This window comes from Pleurodeles waltl, chromosome 1_1 (genome assembly GCF_031143425.1).
Source record: "Pleurodeles waltl isolate 20211129_DDA chromosome 1_1, aPleWal1.hap1.20221129, whole genome shotgun sequence".
NCBI lineage: Eukaryota > Metazoa > Chordata > Amphibia > Caudata > Salamandridae > Pleurodeles > Pleurodeles waltl.
The window spans coordinates 851,333,616-851,356,635 of NC_090436.1; the positions used below are offsets into that span (position 1 = coordinate 851,333,616).

Below are 23,020 nucleotides of genomic sequence, written 5' to 3' on the forward strand. Positions count from 1 at the left end.
CTCCTCAGCTATAAACCGTTTTTAAACAAAATACGTAGGGCACGCTAACAGACTGAGGGCATGTAACTTACTTAGTCCAACATCTCCCTCCTCTTGATCCACCTCGTTAAGAGGGCGATGGTGGCAAAGTCGACTGATTAGCAGGCCAACGTGGCTGAGAAGGATGAGTGGAGGAGGCAGCCATGGCTTCTCGTAGTAAGTCATGATGTAGCGATAGCGGTTGTACTTCCACAGCTTGTGTGATATGGCCTTAAGATCTATGTACACATTGCTGCAAAGAAGCAACATGGTTACTGTGGAAAAATTTGAAGCAATGCACGTGGCGCTAGGTGCTGTTCAAAATGCAGACTTCAGAAAACTTACAGAACATACATTTTATGTGGTAGAAAACATTCTCATTGTCAACAACGTCGAGAATGGTAATCAATGGATCATGTGCCTTTTTTAATAGAAATGTCATGTTAAATTATTTGAAAGCATACACATGATATGGCACAATTAACCGCTCATTAGCTTGTCTTCGACATTAGTGGCTTTGGCCTCGATTACGAGTGCCTTGTAATTTTGCAATCCCTGTGCGAATACCGGTTTGTGCAGATATCGCAATTAAAGAGTTGCTGTGTTTACCATGCCTGGTAATTAGTGGGTGCGAGAAAGTCAGCGCGCCCCGACGTTTTCCGTGTTAAATCTCAACGTCAGACCTGTAGAAATGTAACTGATGTAAGATGCCAAATAAATAACAGGATATGCAGATTTTGATGCGCAAAGCACCAAAAGTTGTATGTTATCTTCCATTGTTAGGTGAAAACGTGTAATAAGTGCTGTTTATCACGCCTGATACATTTCCATCCACTGGGCATCCATTATATCTGGTGTGATTAGGAATTAATTTGCAAAATAATCAGCGCCATTGCCCAGAGGTTTCTCAGAAGATCGCTGCCGAATGCCAGGTGTGCCGAATGCCTAGGTTGAGAAGTCTTGGTTCTACATCGGTCCTCTGTCATCTACCACTATACACTCCTTACCCACCTATCTCGGTATTGTGAGCTTTTTCTTCCACGCTTTCTCGCTACGTCATTATTTTTGTCTTTCTGTTTCTCATTTTTCCATTTGTTGTTGCTTTTCTCTCCTTTACTCAAGATCAGTCTAATAAGGAAAAAGAAGTACTGGTCGTCCCCAAAAAAGAGTACAGGTGGGCCCCATATGCAACCACTGGCTCAAATTAAGCACTGGCGTGCAGTGAATATAACCTCCGCCCGGGGACACTCCCAAACCAGACCTTTGCATTTTCTGCTGTTTATGCATAATAAACGTTTTATATTCAAGATATTGTTAAATACGTTTAACTTTTCTACCATCAGTCTTACTCCGCATACTGGCATCGTCATTCAGTATCTTAGGAGCCTCTTCCGCGTGAATTCATCCTATTAAAGAGTCATTTGTGCAGCGTTCGTGAAGGGCGCTCAGGCACTTAGGCAGGAATCTGCCCTCCTGCTTCGCCACTAAATTTGTATGTATCTGATTTACCTGGAGCAGTTAAAAAATGCAACCCTTTCCACCTAAGGGCGTATGGTTAATTTATTTATTCTCAAACTTGCTCTTGCACAAACAACTTCCCAACGTCTTTAATTTGCAGGTGACCGGACTGAGCATTGATAAAAAGACACAATGGACGGGAGGCAATTAGACTATGCGATGTCAATGCCCTCAAAGTGACACCCTCACTTTGGACTCTCCCAGCATCTGCGTGGCAGAATCCATGCAAATTAACTGTAACTACAGTGATAAACGTTGGAACTGGGAAGTCACGTTTAGTTGGACTTTGTAGCACATACCAACATAATTGTTTATTTAGAGAACTAAAGCTCTGATCCCTGGATAAGGGCCCTAGGTCATTTCATCTGACTCTGCTGACCTACTGTACGATACAGCTTCAAATATTGCTTAGTCTCCTCAGCGCCCTGAATTGTTACATACATTAACAAACACTAGCAGTACCAAAAGGTATTGCTTTTATGGCTGCACAGTGCATTCACGCAAGTGCACGGTTCAACCTGCGTTCACAAGGGCCCACCACTCAACCTGGGCTCACAGGGGCCCACCACTCAACCTGCGCTCACAGGGGCCCACTACTCAACCTGCGCTCACAGGGACCCATCACCCAACCGGCGCTCACAGGGGCCAACCACTCAACCTGGGCTCACAGGGGCCCACCACTCAACCTGCGCTCACAGGGGCCCACCACTCAACCTGCGCTCACAGGGGCCCACTACTCAACCTGCGCTCACAGGGACCCATCACCCAACCGGCGCTCACAGGGGCCAACCACTCAACCTGGGCTCACAGGGGCCCACCACTCAACCTGCGCTCACAGGGGCCCACTACTCAACCTGCGCTCACAGGGACCCATCACCCAACCTGCGCTCTCAGGGGCCAACCACTCAACCTGGGCTCACAGGGGCCCACCACTCCACCTGCGTTCACAGGGGCCCACCACTCCACCTGCGCTCACAGGGGCCCACCACTCCACCTGCGCTCACAGGGGCCCACTACTCAACCTGCGCTCACAGGGACCCATCACCCAACCGGCGCTCTCAGGGGCCAACCACTCAACCTGGGCTCACAGGGGCCCACCACTCCACCTGCGTTCACAGGGGCCCACCACTCCACCTGCGCTCACAGGGGCCCACCACTCCACCTGCGCTCACAGGGGCCCACTACTCAACCTGCGCTCACAGGGACCCACCACCCAACCTGCGCTCACAGGGGCCCACCACTCAACCTGGGCTCACAGGGGCCCACCACTCAACCTGCGCTCACAGGGGCCCACCACTCAACCTGCACTCACGTAGGCAAATCACACACCCTGCACTCAATTGGACACAGCCCATATGTAGCACTCATACAGAAGATCCCCTGCACTTGCACACCACTAACCCTGCATTCACATGGGCAACTCTCGCACCCTGCGCTCTGATCCCTCTTCCAGCACTCAGTGATAGTGACATACTCTTGAACTTACATATGCACTCTGGTCACCCTTCAATCACATGAGAACACTATAGAACCTTCACTCACAAACACAGACTATTTATGCCGCACTGCAACAGGTACACCTCATACTGTGCAGTGACAAAAGTAGACCTCTCACATAATGACAAACATGCTTTAAAGTGCAATACAGTGGGTGTCACTACTATGTCCTCCCTACCACTATTAGAACACTTGTGAAGGACAGACATTCTTACACCCGCAGACAGAAAGCAGAAAAAAGAGTGAATGATAGAAAAATGTCTAATAAGAGTTTGCAAAGGATTTCACCACATACATCTCTAAAATCAATAATTACAGCAACACTCTGGCTGCACTATTTACCGCACCACTGCCTCCCCACAACACAAAAGGTAGAGTCCACTCCCATCCTTCCAAATTCTGCACTTTTTCACAGCATTCTGCACTGAACGTATTCCAGTAACCCAAGCTGTCTATCTATCCCATGCATTATCTCACTCATTCAGGCCTCACACCACTAACCCTCTAGAGCCCATGCCTTAGCACTCTGTATTGTATGACTTCTGTTGCTTCATCTATTTGCTTTCTTCTGGCCCTTTCGCTTCATGTGTGAAATTTGCTGGGGTTTTACCTCTCCTGAGAAAAAACCGTTTGTCTGCTTCCATCTATCTATTGCCCTGTATCACCACTTCCTTCTCCTACCAGATACTGAAATGACTGGGTTTCGCTCATCTCCGATCATATCTATCCTCAAACAATCTGCTTCAGCCCTCTCCTTTCAAGCTTCTGTATTTTCACTCTATGGAAACACCAACCCCACACATGACAAAATACATCACCACTGCACATCAAAATCAACTTCATTCCAACCTCATACTTTTGGAACTATCTGCAGCTTTAAACCCTGCAGACCTACTTAATTCTCCTCTCTAAACTTACCAGGCACAACTAGTTCACCTCATATGTCTCTTACCTGCCTCGAGCAATCAATTGGTACCCAAAGATATCAAATTCTACATCACTCCCAGTGGACATCCCACAACGATTGTTTTTCAGCATTCTTCATTTTTCTCTCTTGACCATCTCTGTTGGTAACATACTCTCCTTGATCCGCTTCATAGGTCATCTAAATCCCGGTGATACCAAAATCGTCTTCATCTTTCCAACATTTGCACCCCTGCTCTCTCAGGTCATGTATTTTGAACATCCTAGTTTGCACTATGGTCTCTCATGCTGAACTCTTCCAAAATCAAGATCCTATACTCCTTCTCTGACGCACTTATTGTAATTCTAAATGTAATTGTATTTATTTATATAGTACTTACCACCCCTGACAAGGCATCAAAGTGCTTTTCGGTGAGTAGCCCGCTACTTTGGAACCCAAAAAGTATTAGTGGTGGGTTAGTATGGGGAAATAGAAGTTAATTTAAGCAAAGTACACGCAAGTCTGTTAGTTGGATTGAATAGGGATAAAAGAGTCTATAAAGTGTAATTTGAGAGATCATAGTAATAAGACAAGGTTTGAGCTGAGTAAAAAGAGAGATGGAGAGATGGAGGAGGAATAGGGGAGGGAAGAGTCTCTAGAAAGGTATTAGGGAGATCATGATAGTAAATTGAAGTTTGGTATGAGTCAAAGGCGGGACACATGAGGGAAGAATTTAAAAACAGTTGTAAGTGAGATCATAGTAATAAAATTAAGTTTGGGGTGAGCTAAGGAGAGATAGAAGAGGGAAGTGTCTAGAAAGGGGTATTTTGGAGATCATATTATTAGAATGAGGTTTGGGATGAGTCAAAGAGTAGAGGTAGAGAGAGGTATAGGGTGAGACATAGACTGGTGCACTGGAGACAGTCAAAGATATTTTTACTTTTACAGTAGGATTAGAGTAATAAATATATTGATACATAACTACATAGAAAGGGAATACATGTATGTTTGAAATTGGGTCTCTAGTTGGCAGAGGTATGCACCCTGTCCAAGTTATGACCATGATCTTAGTCAGGGAAAGTCAGTTATTCACCATAAATTAACCAGTGCTCATCCTCTGCTAACTTGGCACAAGCAGGCAGGCTTAACTTAGAAGGCAATGTGTATTAAATCAGAAGAACAGTGAAAACACCACTCAAAAATATATCACACCTGTATAGAAAAATAGAGTATAATTTAATAAACAAAACAAGACCAAAAAAGAAAAAATCCAATAAGTATAAGTTAAGATATTAATTTTTAAAGAATAAATGAAATTGTAGTGCATGGAAACATAAAACGCCAGCCGCGGCAATCTGGTCACGCTACACCGGGTTGAATTTGAAGAGTCAGGCCGACTGCAATGGAGCATGGGTCAGTCTTGGCCTATTAAAATCAGTCATTTGGATCAGGGTTGCGTCGATGGAGGATGCGAGGAGCGATGCGAGGAGCCTCTGTGACCATGCGTCATCGTTGATCTGGGTGATGTAGGCAATGCATTAGTTCCAAATCGTGCAATTGGGGATGCGTTGCTGTTGAAGTCCCTAGAAGAAGGAGATGTGTTGCAGTCAAAAGAGATGCATCAGATCCGACTGGCGCAAGGATGATGATGTGTGGGTTTTGGTAGTTGCAGCACTTTATACCCACTTACAAGGGCCCAGGACTGGATTGCACCACTTGGCAGGACAGGACTCTAAGCAAGCAAAGCCCAGGTGCTGTTGCAGGTTGTGCTGGAAGTCTTTCATGTCCCCGAGACTTTAGAAGAGTGGGAGGCAAGCCAGCAAGCTCTTTGAGCCACTCTGAGTTCAAGTGAGACAGGTCCAGTCCTTCCTCAGCAGGGCAGAAGACAGCAGGGCAGCACAACAGAAAAGTAGTTCTTCCAGAACAGCAGTCCAAAGGAACAAGTTACTTACCTTTGGTAATGATTTACCTGGTAGAGACATATTCTAGTTACAGATTCCTTACCTTAGAATTTCCCCTAGGCATCAGACTGGATCTGCAGATTTTTCTTCCAGCAGTACCCTTGCGCACCATCAGTTGGTGTCTGTTGATTCCGCGTCCGTTGTTGACATTGTGGTCGCCGTGATGACATCAAGGTCGCACATAAGGACCACCCCGGTGCACTGACGTCAGTTTCTTTTCATGGCTTTCCATGCCAGTAGCACAGAGCCATGAAGAACACTGAAATTGGTGTGCTAGAGCTAGGGCCCTGAAAGGGATGTCCCTGTCCCTAGTAATCAGTTCACAAGTGGGGAGGATGGGTGGGTCGGTAAGGAATCTGCAACTAGAATATGTCTTTACGAGATAAATCGTTACCAAAGGTAGATAACTTGTTCATCTGATATAGACTTCTAGCCCCAGATTCCTTACCTTAGAATAGATAACCAAGCAATACCATCCTCGGAAGTGGGCTGCGAACCAAGATCATACTAAAAAGTCCTGCAGGACCGAACAACCAAAGTAGCCGTCTCTGCAGACCTGACTGTCCAGGCAGTAATGTTTTGTGAATATATTCAGAGATGCCCATGTTGCTGCCTGGCAGATGTCCACGACAGGAACTCTGCGTGCTAACGCTTTGACAGCAACAGTCGCCCTGGTTGAATGAGAACACAAGCCCTAAGGGGATTGCTTCTTTGCCAGAGCTTAGCACATTTTGATGCAGAGCAATACCCATTGTGACATGGTACACTTCTGCATCATCTTCCCTTTCTTTGCACCCACATATCCAACAAAGAGTTGATAGTCTACCCCGAAATCTTTAGTACGATTGAGGTAGAATGCCAATGCTATATTTGGATCCAGATGGAGACGGTAAAGTCTCTCCTCTTCATGAGAGGGATGTGGGGGAGTGTAAAAACTAAGCAAAGATATGGATTGGCCTATGTGAAAAGGCATACCAACCTTAGTAAGGAAGGAGGCCCTTGTTCGAAGCACCACTTTGTCAGGGTGGACAGACAAAAATTGTGGCTTGGAAGACAGAGCTTGAAGCTCACTCACTCTGTGAGCAGAAGTGATGTCAATAAGGAAAGCAGTCTTGATAGTTAAGAGCCGCGAGGGACAATTGTGCATTGGCTCAGAAAGGGGCACACATAAGGTAGGTCAGGACCAGGTTCAAGTCCCACTGGGGCATAATGAATGGGGTCAGATGAAACAAATGGGTAAATCCCTTAAGGAACCTCCCAACAGTGGGAGATTTGAATAAGGAAGGTTGGTCTGGCAATCTAAGAAAGTCTGAGATGGCCGATAAGTAACATTTAAGAATGCCCAAAGCAGAGCCCTGCTGGTCCAAAGAAAGGATGAACAAGAGAGCCTCAAAGAGAGGTGCACAAAGGGGATCAACAGACTTGTTGATAAACATTGCCACAAATTTATGCCAAAGAAAGGCACATACCGTTTTGGTGGGGGGATGCCTGGCTGCCAATATAAAGTCACAGTCTTCGGGCGGAAGGTGGAAAGCTGCCAATTGTTGCCGCTCAGTCTCCACACATGAAGATGAAGACTGGACAGGTTGGACAGGTTTGGGTGGAGATCTGTCCCCTGCTGCTGCGACAGAAGATCCTCCCGAAGAGGCAGACTGATCGGAGGATCCGTAGCCATGCTCAGTAGCTTTGGACACCAGACTTTGCATTCCAAGGATTATTTGGGCCCGGTCATTTTTGATCTTCTTCAGGACCCTGGGCAGAAGTGGTATTGGCGGGAGGGCATAAAGGAGGCCTGAGTTCTACTCGCGATGAAAAGCGTCACCGAGTGAGTGCCACCTTAGAAACTCCAATGCGTACAACAGCTGACATTGTGCGTTCTCTGCAGAGACAAACAAATCTAACCAAGATTCTCCCTACTGCTGAAAGAGACCTTGCGTCCCCTCTGGATAAGGATGCATTTTCTGATTGACCCGAAGGGTGGTGGTAAGGCTAAGGGGAACACGGTAAATTGAAAGTGCTCATGACCTACCACGAATCGCATGTAGTGCCTGTTGGCATGCAAGACGGGTATATGGAGTCCTGCAAGTCCAACGCTACCATCCAGTCTCCTGGGTCCAAGGCAGACAGGACCTGAGCCAGAGTGAGCATATTGAACTTCTCCTTCTTGAGGAAGAGATTGAGGGCCTAAAGGTCTCAGATAGGACATAGGCCCTTGTCCTTTTTGGGCACCAGTAGTAGTAGTAGAATAATAACCACAACCTACTTCTGGCAGAGGGACCCCCTCTATGGCTTGCTTGGCCAGGAGAGCCCCAACTTACTCACGGAGAAGTGCCAGATGATCCTCCGGTAAGCAGCCGTAGGATAGTGGCATGGCTGGAGGGGCAGTCTTGAATAGGAGGGAGTAGCCCCTTCGGACAATCTGCAAAACCCACCTGTCCATCATGATGGATCCCTAGTGGGGCAGGTGATGGCAAATCCTGCCTCAAACTGGTCTGAGATGGAAGACAGACTAGGAAGGATTAGAGGCTGCGGCAGGGGTGGTGGTGGACTGGGCTGAGCTCTGGTTCCCTGTCCCATGAGCCCGTGGGATTCTGCATCCACGGCTGCATAGTGGCAGGGTAGCATGTGTGGCTCTGTGGCTGGCAGGGACAGGGAGACCCTTCCATGGGCCACGAAAGGGTCAAAAAGAAGACTGTGATGGGCAAGGGGCAGTTGCTAGGCCAAGCGACCGAACCGTACTCTGGGACTCCTTGAACCTCTCGAGGGCTGAGTCTGCTTTGTCTCCAAAGAGAGGGGTGATCTCAATGGGCATGTCCTTGAGAGACTGTAGAACATTCCCTGAAAAAACAGACGTCCTCAACCAGGCGTGGCGCCTCCAGGCCACCATCGATGCAACCGATCTGCCCAGTGAGTTGGTTGTGTCCAGCCCACAAAGAAGTGTGAACCTAACTGGATTCATTCCATCACCAACGGCTTGGATAATGATGGCCCGGGCCTCCTCTGAAACCTATGACAATACCTGCGAAACCGTATACCACAATGAATGGGTGTAGTAGCGCAGAAGGCATGGGGTGTCCAAAGACCGCAATTGTCAGGCCTGGCTCAGAGCGGGTGATCATTTTTTCTATTGCCACATGTGAGTATTTCAGTTTTGGAAGCATTTGATTTGAAATAGTCATCCACTGATCAACGGATATGAGGCAACAGAAGATTTTTGAGTTTCCAGTGTCTTAGGGCTTTCTAGTTTAAGGATTATTTGTGGGTAATCTGCATAGTTATAGCACATGAGTTGAAATTCATTGATCATGGCTGGAAATTACTTAATGTAGATGTTGATAAGCATGGGTGAGATGATAGAGCCTCGAGGGATCCCTGCTTTTGTGCAGCATGGCTTGGATGAGAAAGGCAGAGGAATGGTGACATTTGTTTGGTTTTGAAGGTAGGATGTGATCCAGTTGAGAGCTGTCCCCTCTATGCCAGCTTTGTATATTAGAGTGTCATGGTCAACTGTGTCGAAGGTAGCTAAGAGGTCCAAGAGAAATAGTACAGCAACCCTATTAGTGTCTACTGTGTTTTTAAGTCCATCCCAGATGGCAATGAGGGCAGATTCTCTGCCTCTTCCTGGGCGGAATCCTGTTTGGTAGTCTGAAAGTATGGAGTTATCTTCACTGAATTGTGACATCTGGGTGAATGCTGCACTCTTTCTCTCAGTTTTCTCATGAAAGGGCCATTTGTAATTAGTCTGTAGTTTTTGAGGTCATGCATGTCTAAGTTTGCTTTCTTCAATAATGGGGGTATATATGCCTTTTTTAGGTCTTCTAAAAAAGATTCCAGTACTTAAAGAATTATTGTTGAATCTTCTTATTGGTGTAACAGCAGAGGTAGTAAGAAGAATGTTCTTAAAGATTTGTGGTGGACAAGGGTCAGAAGGGCAGCCAGCTGGCCTGCTTGCTTTGACAAGATCCATACATTTACTTTGTGATAGTTGCTTGAAGGAATACAGAGACTGGGTTAGCCTGCTCTTGTAGGGTATTTTTAGAAATGGGTTGGTGATGGTGGTTTTCCTTTGTTTAAAGAGGAGTCCAACATATCTGCTTTGGTTGTGTAACACTTTGGCAGTTTGCCACAGAATTCTTGAGTAATGGGATGAGATACTTCAGTGCATTTAGGTTTATGAAATTTTGTGAGCATTTTATAACATTATTTACTCGCACATTTAGCATTTTGAGTTCTGTCTGAATAGTACCTTTAGCTTTTTTGATTGTTTACTTGCTTACTCTGTTAAGTTTCTGTAGGTGAAGTGTGTCTTGATTGCTGTTTGTTTTGAGCCAGGTGTCTTGCGACTTTCTCATTTTTTGTTTTAGCTTTTTTACTTCCGTATTTGTCCAAGGTGCTTGTTTTCTTTTGTCCTGCTCTGTTGTTCTTAGTGGCATTAGGATAGCAAAAGTGGTATTACGATAGCAAAATAGCCACTTGTAAACTTTTTGAACTGAACTTATTGTGTCTAGATCTGTGTTGGATGTTAGTTTTGTTTCTAAGTATTCAAAATTGAGTTTGTTCCACGGTCAATAGGTCAATACATGTAAGGTGGTCTTAGGCATGTTGATTTTTGGTGTTTTATGTAGGAAAGCTACCAGATGGTGGTCTGACCATGTGACTGGTGTAATCCTTTGAAATATAACTAGTTCTGGATTTGAAAAATTTGCGTCTAGGATTTGTCCAGCAATGTATGTGAGGTTGTGTCTGATCTGATGTAGGTTTAGTGTGACTATGCCAATAATGGTTGTCTTTGGGTGGGGCATATTGAGTTTGTCAAATTTAATGTTTAGGTCACCAAGAATGCACAGGTTGGAGTTTAATGTTATAAGGTTTCAAACTGTGTCTAGAAATGTGGCTGGCAATCTTGCATTGCTAGGTGGTGGTCTGTAAAGGAGGAGGAAGTTGGTATAGGGTTGCATCTGGTGATGAGGGCATAAAAACTTTGTATGGAAACGTCATCAGTTTTGGTGAGATTTATTGTTTGCTTGAGTATGTCAGCTAATCCACCTCCACTTTTGCCTATATGATTTTGTGTGATAGTTTGATACCCTGGAGGAACAGCTTCATGCAACTATGGAACCATGCCATCTCCCAACCATAATTCAGCTATGGAGAGTAAGTTAGGTTGTGTGTCAGTGAGTAAGTCGTAGATGTGATGCTTGTTTTTAGAGAGTGAGTGAGCTTTTATTACTAGGCGGATTAGAGATTGCCCTTTGGTGGTGCTGTGGCTTTGTTTTCTAGAAGAGTGAACAGTTGTTTTTTAATTTGTAGGAGGTGCATAAGTGCTAGTATTAACTTTATGAGGATAACATAGTGTATTTTTCCCATATAGGATTCCTTGTCCAGCAGGACCTAGAAAGCATTTTGTTCGGTCTGCGTATGTAGGTTGTGGAGATGGTAGTTAAGAGTGAGTTGGTGAGCTGTGTTGTTTTTGTAGAGTAGCCTTGTAGTGTAATAGATATGGAGATGTAAAGTTGTGAAGAGTTGCAGGTTGTTTATTTTGTTTATGTCTGTTTCGGGTGGAAGGTGTATGGGTTAGGAATGGTGGTGGAGCATGTGGGTCATGTATTAGGGCTCCAGGATGGGTGAATCATAGTTGTTAAGTTGACATATTAGTGGTAGGTATTGGTGAAGATAGAGCATTTGGGAATAAAGATGGTTTAGGATGTTTATTATTTGTGTAGTCCTGAGGGTGGGAATGGATGTATGTTTCTAATTTGTGTTGGAATGTATTATGAAATTGTGTGTGAGAGAGATTTGATGTGCTGGACTATGTGTTATGTTTTGTTTTTGTGGAGGAGTGGCAGCAGATATTGATGTTGTGGTTTTCTGAGAATGATTTGTATGTAAAGTACTGTTGGTGAGTGGAAGTTGAATGGCAAAGGGGTGGTGAAGTGTTTTGGAAAAGAGTGTATGTAGTGTGTGAGAGGGAATGGTCAAGAGTTCTGAGTGTTTGTGTCAGATTTTATATCTGGAAGAGGTAATATGTGTGGTGGAGTGGAGGGTAAGGATTGTTTGATTGAGTGATTTTGGTAAAAAAAGGAGGAAGGTGTTGGAGGATGATATGATGGAGGGCTGACTATAGCTTTGGTGCTGATAGAAAAGGGTCTGTTAGGCGCAGGTAAAGGGTAATGCTGGTGTTTTGTCTGAATAGGGAGTGTGTGTCTGGACGGATTAAAGTTAGGTATAATGTGTTTTTGTGGTTTGTTTCTGATGTGTGGATTTGTTAGTGCCATAGGACAGAGTGGTGTTTTATGTGAGAGTGAAGGTGTCATTGCATGGTAGTTGGGGTAGAAGGGTGTATTGTGGTTTGTGGAGTTTTGTAGTGGTTGTTGAACCATTGAAATGTAGATTGCTGAGAGTGTGTTATTCTCTTTGTGGATGTGTATGGATTAAGGTGTTGGTTGGTGAATTAAAACAATGTCAGCATTACTAATTCCATCTTCTTTCCTACAGACTTTCTGGGCTTTCCAGTCAGAAATGCTGCAGTTCTCTTCAGCGCATCCATGAAAATGGAAGGTTTTATTACATAGCTATCTCAGCACACACTCAGTTACTGAACACACACACAAGAAACGCTCACTCATACTACTCAAAACAGCCAAACATTCATGAACTTATTAGTATTTAGTAGACTATGTTTCTGTCTTCTGGTAGGCCTCTCCGATTATTTCTATGGACCAACAGGGAATGTTCTAAAGTTTGCTTTCTGAACACTATACAACTAGAAATACCTCTATATCACCAAATCACCTTTAAACTAGCTGGCTCATCGCTTACAACATTTCCAGATGCAAACTGCTAATGCTTCTATTCAAATCAGTCTTGATGGCTGCCTTCTAGTCCTTAATAATTGTGTATTTGAAGTAACTAAAATGTGAAGTTCAACTACTGTATTTGGCTTTAACCTGCATTAGTTCTCCAACATTTTTTACCTTCATATATTATACAGTAGTTCAATTGAGATCTCCATATCAGTATTTATATAAAGAGAGTTTCTGAAATACCATAACTGAACATCATATTTTCTTTAAGGCTGAGAATTCCGCTTACTGAAATCATTACAGCATAATGTGTATTGTCATTCCTCAAGAATGGTTTCCTAGATGTCTCAAACTATATGTTGCAGGCTGCCTTAAGAAGACTGGGAGGTAACAGCCCCTCTTTTGACCTCTCATATTCTGATTTCTTTCAGGGACACTCCTTGGCCATCTGACCCACTAGAGGTGACTGAGGGCTAAACTGGATCATGGTGTAGCAAGGTTGATACTCACTTTGTCTGTGTACTGTGGCCTCTAAAGCCTTACATGTGGTGCATGGACTAGCTGACTCCCAGGGATACCGGTTTGCTTAAACACCTCCACCATTCTTCTACTTCAAGCTCAAAGACCTTGCAGCAAGGCTTGATGGTTTTCAGGCTTTGCATGCACATAAAATATGCCCATCTTGCCATCCAAAAAATAAAGATTTCCCTAGCCTGCACAGAGAAAATCAAAGAAAAATGAGGCAGATATTTTATCCCTTCTTTGCCGCCCTTCACTTTGTGGCACTTGTACATAATAGATAGAATTGTTTCTCTTCCTTAGGACAGGGAACCTGTGAAGCTGAAATTCTACTTTGCAGGTGGTTCATTTCTTCCAGTTAATTATCATTCAATGACAGTTCCATTGCTGCTGAAAGCATTGTTGCCACATTGTTTTTATGATTTTTTGATGCAGTTCTCTTGGTCACTTTCTGTCAGCCCTATTTCTGAAACTATTTCCTCAGTTTCTTTCACTAGCCTGATTGATCATTGTTGGACTGCATATCCCTTCCAAGAAATTGTAAATTGAATGTAATACATGCCTGTTGCTGAAGCATGTTGTCTGTTGTTTAAACTCTTCAGATTTGGTGATAACGTCCATTGATATTTTTAGAGTGAACCCAATTCTCTTACTTTCCATTTTGTAGATTCCCTCTGACTTTGCTATTCTACGGTCATTATCTGTCATCTCTTATCAAAACAGCAATTGAAGTGGCTGTATGCAAAGAGCCATAACCTTTATCTGGTGCTCCTGGCAGCACATTATTGTGCAGTTTATATTATTTCTGTTTTCCCTGTCTGATCACTGTAAATAGGAGACCATGTTGGCACCAACATTTGGAGAAAGGAAAGGTTTGCTTTGGTGGTGTGTCTTGGGCATGCAGCTTGATGGGTGGCCAATCATCAACTGGAGAAAGGGACCAGAAGTTGAAAAGTGCTACCATTCCTTATATTTAGGATGCAATAATTCAGATGCGACAAACAGAGTTTGAACATCAAGGTCCAAAAATTTGTAGGAAGACAGGGAGAGGCGAGCTCAATTAGAGTGTGTGCCCAGTGCGGCTGGCAGCGGGTCTCATCAGAGGAAGTCTGGTGTGACGAGGTTAGGTCCTTGGTAGTTTCATAAAAGCCCCAACAGAAGAGGGAGTGGTATCACTACTTATCTTGAGTATGGTGTGAGTCCAGGGACACTTTGGCACTAGGTTAGAAACTGGCCCCTAGCTTGGAAGGGATGCTACAGATTCAAAAGTGAGTCCAAAGGATGTACCACGATGGGCTGAGTCTCTGTTTTTTTGCAATTGAGATGATCAACTTTCAAACCTATAACTCAGAATTTCTCCAAGTTTATGCATTAACTTTAAATAGAACACATTAGAAATAGTGAGCAGGGATTTCCTTTCTATGTTTCTGAATAGTTCTATCTAAAGTTCATACATTAACTCAGAGAAATTCCAAGTCATATGTTTGAACTTTAGACACCTGCCATGCAAAAAAAAACAGGTGCTTGGCCCATCATGACATGACCCCATATGCTTGCACATTTGCACCATTCGATCAGATTGTAGCAGTCCAGTGGCATCTTTGGTTCATTCAACAACTAATACCCTTGCGGAACCTGGCATGTAGTGTCCCTGGTGTTTCAGGCAATTGGCTGCAAACTCCTAGACTGGACCACAGAGAGAGTGTTCTTCTATGAAAACAGTATGTATTCCAAAGCAGCTTCGAAGAATAATTCTATTTAGTCAGACACAGTTTTCTGAAACTGCTCTCTGGTTGAAAAGTAGGTTAAAAAGGGGGAGAATGTGGGGAACTGAGAAGCTTGGTTTTCGCTATCGGGCATTGTGAGTGTATGGTTAAGAAACAATAAAAATTGTGATAACTGTATTAATAATTGCTGAAGATGTAAATACATAAGTAGCTTGGCATCAATACTGTAGAACAAGATGAAAATAGAATACCTAACATAGAACAGGCACAGGATTAGAACTAATGGGGGAAAGTTTTAATAAGGCTTCAAATGCTACTAATGTGCTTCTATTCTACAACTCCTTCTCCCCTTGTTGCTTTCTTTGCATTCTTTTTCTCCTTTTTATTTTTTAAAGACGATGGGATAGTCTGCATCACAACGACTCTCTCAATAAAAGATTGCTGCTGTGGAGTAAATAACTGTTATCACCTGAAGTAGTGATTGAAAATGTAAATCCCACTGGATGTGGATGGTAACCTCATCTTAATGGAGAACTGGAATGAGCTCCTGTAATCATCTGAATTGAGCGGAGATAAGGGATGGCAAAGACCCCATCACTCATTTGTAGTAAATAATTCTTACCAGTGCTGCCCCCTGGTACACATCCAAAAATTGATTCTTTGTTGTCGAAACTATAGGCAAAAAGCAGACAAGAATGATCTAATGCGGCGCATCAGGGGATCTTACTATCTGGGGACCTGGAAAGTCAGAAAAGTAACACAGGGACAGATAGATAGGGCTGTATGAAGTTTTGACCTGATTCAACAGGCTGCAGGTTTAGCACTATAAAAAATAACACATGCATTCTTACATACATACCAATGGTGTCAAATAGTAGAGCTGCAAAATAAAAAAAAAGCTAATAATTATGCATCAAACAGCGAGAACATCCAGAGCAACAATTAATAAAATGATAATAAAAAGAAAAAATAAAGCTACAAACCTAGGGCCTTATTTAGACGTTGCTTTGGAAGGAGCATTGCCAAAAATTAGAACCCACCATCCAAACTCAAGGTTCTCCTGCTCTATTTAGAGACAGAAAAATTGCAAGGTTTAAAACAGAAAAACCTCCTCTGGATTTCCTGGTGTAAACCTCTTACATGATGGCCTACCCACTAAGGGGTCACCTGATCACAATGATGGTCTTCCTACCTTATTCAAAGGAGGAGCGATGCTCAATATGCCTGCAACATGGTGAACACAAGCAATGAAAATGTTGAATGGCCACTACACACAGTGAGAAAACTCCCTGCATGTCAGGTCATTTTCAGGGTCGAGCGAGTGCAAGCACTCTGGACCATGTAATAATCTCTCTGTGGGCTTCTAACCAGGCCCATGTCATGCCTGTCACTTTCATTAATTAATGGGCTTGCCTTTTAAAAATTGATTGATTCCATTCATGAAAGGCATGTATACGTCATGCCTTTTCCATTGTTTAGCCCTCCTCGAGCGCACCTGTAAACTACTGAAAACATATGAGGGTCTATGTTTTCAGCTGGTTTCTGGACTACTTTATCTTTTCATTTCCTGCGCAGTGTGGTCTCGCTGGGCAGAAGTTGAGTGCTTTGCATGACATCGACCCTGTTGCATGGATAATTGCACTTTTGCTGGTTACATGGTTAACTGCATTTTTGCTGGTAACATGGATAATTGCACTTTTGCCGATAAGTGTCACTACGAGCGAACTTCTGTTTCCTTTTCTGTGTCTCCTTCACGCTCATGGCGACCATCGTCTCGCATATGTGAAACAGTTTTACTTTTCATTATTAGTTTATGTGACAAGAAAAGTCCGGTTAGGAGTTTAAAATGCTAATAGCTCTAACGTGAGCAAACGCAAGACCCGTTGCATCGTAAATGCTTGTTTTTATTGATAAAACAGACTCCTACTTTGGGAGTTTATTACCCCAGTACAAATAACCTTGTTGGGTGAGGTCTTTAAAAGTAGGACCCATTCTGCAAATCTTTAGTTCTGCGAAGGGAGCCATGGTAGCTCCCTTCACAGCACAGAGTTCACCAACAAGCAAGCAGGCATATTTTAATAGGGTGGATATTCCTTCACAATGGTGGCCCTCTGGTGGAACAGTGGATGGTTCGCCAGGTTCTAAATGACCCCTTCATTCTTCAAATATACATTAAATATATGAAATAACAGAACATAAATTAATGCACAGGCTACAAAGAAAGGGTACTTAGCTAACCGAAAACAGCATTTAAAAGAGGCCATGCCAAAAGAGTTGTGATATTTTCTTGGAGTTACATAATTCACACTTGGTAATATTTGCTTGTGTGTAAGGCAATTAAAAGGGAACTGTAGATAATATCAGTGTCCTTGTCTTTAATAACATCTTGTTATTCACTGCGCAGTCAAAGAAAATCTCAATTTTGTATCTTTTTTGTACTTACTTAAAGAATGCAATTAGCAAGTTGACCATGATGATATATTGTATGAAGAGATAGACTGCCTGCAGAAAAGGAGTCAGGAAGGACCCAGGAGGGCAATCGGGGTCTTCTGCACAAGCTACAAAAACAGTATGTAAATAATGTGTCAATTTGTTGCTGTAGGTTTTGGTCTCCAGCTAGAAGTCTTACATTAATTGCAGTTTTCATCCCTCATTTAACTTTGGGTCTGATTTAGAGTTGGGAGAACGGGTTACTCCGTCACAAACGTCAAGGCTATCCTCTCTGCCATACTACACGTGCAATTGGATATAATGCCTATGTGATACCACATGCGAGACATCCGTGTTGTTTGCGACGGAGTAACACGTCCAGCCAACTCTAAATGAGGCCTTTTATTCTTAAGCTAAGTTGGCAAACATCATCTAGCGTTAGAAGAACCAGTTTTCCAGGGTGCACTCCTGTTTCACACGCTTTCCCAAAAGAGGCAGGAACGCCACATAAAGTCTGTGCAACGCCAGTTTAACAGTGAAGAGATCATTGGCTTAATAAAGGTGTTGAGACACCATACATCTCTTGTCATCAGCAAAGCAAAGCAAACCAAACCAACAAGATCTGAGACTTGAATGTAGACTACAAAAATAGAAAAGCAATTGCTCTCCAACGTTTCACGCAAAAACGTGGTAATCCGTGGTTATGAAAAAATAAAAATGGATTGTATAACTGGGTGCATTTTACCATTTTGCAATTGAATTAAATCGTTAGAGTATGAATTTTCAGAATCCCACTGTCAAAAGTCATCAGTTTATGTACAAACCCTCTAGTGCATTAAAAACAGCTTATCCAGTTTTCTTTTCAGTAACATTTACCGTTTGCCTTTTTCGCACAAAACATATTTTGGTAATTTGTGCCACACAATTCATTAAATACTTTTCAAATGTTACGAAATTACATCAATTGTGTATATTTTTTATTTACTCATACAAATTGCCATTATTTTGCTATACCTTTCCACAACTCTACACGCCGTACACTGCATACAACACATTTTGCGACTACTGTGTGTCATTTTTTAGCATTTTCTGACTTTTCCCAAAACACATTTATTCTGTTATTAACCAACAGATCCAATAACCCAGGAGCCCCGTGATGACAAATGTTTACCTCTCTGCTGTACCTCATCCGATGTCTGATGGGATCCCCTTCACAGTCCTATTCACACAAAAACCCTAGACTGAAGATGTAAACATCTCACACGTGCATGGTTAAGGTAAATACTAGCGGTGGAATGTTTATCCTGGTGACTTTAAATATATTTTGCAAAGCCAAAGCATCGTCAGTCACATAATGTATAGAATGTGTAGAAAGTATATAACAAAGACAGATCTTGCGTAATCAAATATATCGGGCTTAATCACATGGAGCCCGCCTCACACACTCTTGGAATTCGGAAATCATGAGTTTACATTTCTAAATTAATTCACTGATAGGTAAAATAATATCAATAATGTGTAATATTAATTGGATTTGATGATGGGTTCACCTGTAAAACTGATTACCATTCACAAATTCGCAAGACACAAAACTTACATTGGTACTTTTTTACTCAGAAACCGGTGGGGAATTTACTGTCATTAAGGAAGGGGTAAATCTAATTTCGGGGAGAGAAGCCAAATGTAACAATTATCCCTTAAATAACCGCAAAATGGGTGAGGGTTTTGGAGGAGGGGATTCACCACGGGAATAAGTACTAGAAATGCACAAATATTCAAATGAACATATTGCACATTTAAAAATGTCATGTGTTGCATCTTCCCAGGAGTACTCATGTAAATAACTGTGGATTTCAAGAAAGGCACAAGTGTATTCCAAGTGTAATATTAACAATGTTATAGCATTTTTTTACAATACTGTGACTCTCAGTAAAAATGGGAATTTGAAGAACAATAGTTCCATTTGAGTACCGTCATTTATATGAAGGGAGTTACAACAGAATTATGGGACAACAAATAGTACATGAAAAGAAATACTGGTGAGGTAATGGCCGACCAATTAATTACAGTTACCCATTATGTTTGGCAGATTAAAACACTTTAAATTGTTTAGTGCTAATATTCCAAACCATCTGAAAATCGGCAGTACCGAAGATAGGATTTATTCTCTACAGAACACTTGTCATTTCTTCGGAACTTGACATATCGACGTAAGAAAGAATACAATTTTGGATACATTTTTTAAATAAGAAACCGAATCAGAATAGTGAATAAGTTATGTGCATTGTGGAAAGTTACTCAGATGTGCTATTTGAATTTGTGGAAAGCTTTGGAAAGTTAAGAGGTATTAACATTAAAGAAGAAGCTAGCAATTTAACATCCCTCCAGTTTGGTTTGACCTGTAAAACTAATCAAGGGAAGTATGATTTACATACATCTATTTTATATGCCTCTCTTGCGGTTGACTTTGAAAATGTATTATGTACCCACAGAGGGTCAGGGTATAAGGAGAGACTATAGCGTAGTACTAGATAGCTATTGTCCTAGAACAACCCTCTCCCTGCTATTCACCGCAATAAAAATATTTAAATGAATCTAAAATTCAGTTTCTTTCCCTTATTTCATCATTTTTGGATTTAAGAATTGTGCTCTTATATCTACTAATCAAGTATTTTTTGTTAAATACAGCAACCATCTGGTTGGATAACTTTTTTTTGCCCATCGCTCTCAACCTCTGCTTCATAGGATCTTTGTTTTATGCCAGTGGTTATTAAAATTCTGACTTTGCGGACTGACACTTATTCATTACTGGAACCTGGGGAAACCCAATTAATCATTATTAGAATGTGGGAACCACCACTGAGTCCTTACTGGAAGCCAGGGGCCACGGCCTAAGCATTTTCAATGATTTGAGCCAACAAAAAATACAGAAACAAGCATTCATTAAACCATTCGCTGCCAGACATTTACCCCCTCAGGTGCCAGGCCTTTATTTGGGGCAGTACGCGCTTAGGTCCTCATAACCTTTTGTCCACATTAGCTACCCACACCAAATTTGCATTCTTCTTTCCAACATCCTAGGGATTCTAGAGGTACCCAGAGATTGTGGGTTGCCCTGGAGGAGATCAAGAAATTAGCCAAAATACAGCAAAAATGTTGTTTTTGAACACAAATGGGAAAAAAGAGCTGAAGAAGAATGCTTGTGGTGTTTCCCCTAAAAATGGCATCAACAAAGGGTTTGTAGTGCTAAAATCACCATCTTCCCAGCTTTCAGGAACAGGCAGACTTGAATCAGAAAACCACATTTTTCAACACAAATTTGGGATTTTACTGGGACATACTCCATTTTTACTATATTTTGTGCTTTTAGCCTCGTTCCAGTTAGTGACAGAAATGGGTATGGAACCAATGCTGGATCCCGGAGAGCCAAACATTTCTGAAAAGTAGGCAAAATTCTGAATTCAGCAGGGGGACATTTTGTAGATCCTACAAGCTTTTCCTACAGAAAATAACAGCGCAAATAAAAAAATATCAAAATTGAGGTGAAAAAAACAGCCATTTTTCTCCACGTTTTACTCTGTGACTTTTTCCTGCGATTTCAAATTTTTAACAGCAATATACCATTATGTCCGCTGGACTCTTCTGGTTGCAGGGATATATAGGGCTTGTAGGTTCATAAAGATCTCTAGGTACCAAGAGCTAGTAAATGAGCTGCACCTTACAATGGGTTTTCATTGTATACTGGGTATACAGCAATTCATTTGCTGAAATATAAAGGGTGAAAAATAGGTATCAAGGAAACCTTTGTATTTCCAAAATCGGCGTTGAGAAGGTGTTGAGAAGCAGTGGTTATTTGCACATCTCTGAATTCGGGGGTTTCCATATTAGCAAGTGAATTACAGTGCATTTCTCAAATATATGTCTTTTTTATATACCTGTCTTACATTTGGAAGGAAAAAATGTAGGGAAAGACAAGGGGAAATAACACTTGTTCTTCTATTCTGTGTTCCCCCAAGTCTCCCGATAAAAGTGGTATCTCACTTGTGTGGGTAGGCCTAGTGCCTGCAGCAGGAAACGCAACATGAACACATCACATGAAATCTGACATGTTTTTTGTTAAGTGCCTAGCTGTGGATTTTGGCCTCTAGCTCATCCAGAACCTAAGGAAATCTACCAAACCTGTGCATTTTGAAAACTAGAGACCTAGAGAAATCCAAGATGGGGTGCCTTGTGGGGCTTACCATGTTCTGTTACCCAGAATCCTTTGCAAACCTCAACATTTGGCAAAAAAAACACTTTTCCCCCAGATTTCGGTGACACAAAGTTCTGGAATCTGACAGGAGCCACAAATATCCTTCCACCCAGCATTCCGCCAAGTCTCCCGATAAAAATGGTACCTCACTTGTGAGGGAAGGCCTAGTGCCCCGATAGGAAATGCCCCAAAACACCACGTGGACACATCACATTTTCCCAAAGAAAACAGTGCCTAGCTGTGGATTTTGGCCTCTAGCTCAGCCAGCACCTAGGGAAACCTACCAAACCTGTGCATTTTTGACACCTAAGGGAATCCAAGATGGGGTGACTTGTGGGGCTCTCACCAGGTTCTGTTACCCTGAATCCTTTGCAAACCTCAAAATTTGGCAAAAAAACACTTTTTCCCCAGATTTCGGTGACACAAAGTTCTGGAATCTGACAGGAGCCACAAATATCCTTCCACCCAGCATGCCCCCAAGTCTCCCGATAAAAATGGTACCTCACTTGTGTGGGTAGGCCTAGTGCCCGTGGAAGGGAATGCCCCAAAACACAACGTGGACACATCACATTTTCCCAAAGAAAACTGACCTGTTTTTTTAAAAGTGCCAAAACACTATGTGGACACATCAAAATGATCAAAACTATCTGGTTTGTGGGGGGGGGGAACCTACATTTTTGGTCCTGGGCTCAGCAGCCATATACCAAACCATAAATGTCTGAAACTAGACACCCAAGGGAGTCCAAGGAGGTGTGACTTGCGTGGATCCCCCAGTGTTTTCTTACACAGAATCCTCAGCCAACCTCAAATTTAGCTAAGAAAATCAAATTTTTCCCACATTTCTGTGTGGGATCACCGCACCGGGACAAATTTCCTACTACCCAACATTCTCCTCCGTCTCTCTGTAAAAATTATACCTCACTTGTGTAGGTGGGCCAAGTGCCTGTGACGCGGAAGAGCCAAAAACATGTCGGAATTGAGGGAGAACCAAAGCGAGTCCAAAAAGGCAGTTTGAAAAAAAACATTTTTAGGCTGACAAGTGGGGCATAATTTTTATCAGTATAGATGCGACAATGCTGGGTGGTAGGAATTTTGTGGATTCCTGCAGATTCTAGAAGGTTCCATCACAAAAATGTGGGAGGTTTGCAGGGCATTTTGGGTAAGAAAATGGTGCGGGTGCACGTGAAGCACACCACCTTGGACATACCCAGATGTTTAGATGTGTCTAGGGCTTGTGGATTTTTCTACATGGCAGCGTCCCAAAGTCCAAAAAGTGCAGCCCTCACCATTCCAAGTGGTACAATTTTGAGAGTTAGACAGGCTCTCAAAGTCCAAATGTAGAACCAAAACCCAAAATAAGAAAATGTCCTCTTGCTTGCCGTGGGAAAATA

The 23,020-nt window shown here is 42.6% G+C and overlaps 1 protein-coding gene across 1 annotated transcript in view; it reads right to left on the reverse strand.

Moving 5' to 3' along the window:
• The window catches only part of TRPM6 (transient receptor potential cation channel subfamily M member 6), a 1,083,502-nt gene that overhangs the window by 329,781 nt on the left and 730,701 nt on the right, over window positions 1–23,020 (reverse strand). Inside the window, exons 23-24 of the mRNA XM_069229129.1 lie at window positions 17,391–17,505; window positions 72–271 (exon numbers count right to left, since the gene is read on the reverse strand). Coding sequence (XP_069085230.1) covers window positions 72–271; window positions 17,391–17,505 — 315 coding nt within the window. The remainder of the gene's footprint in view (window positions 1–71; window positions 272–17,390; window positions 17,506–23,020) is intronic.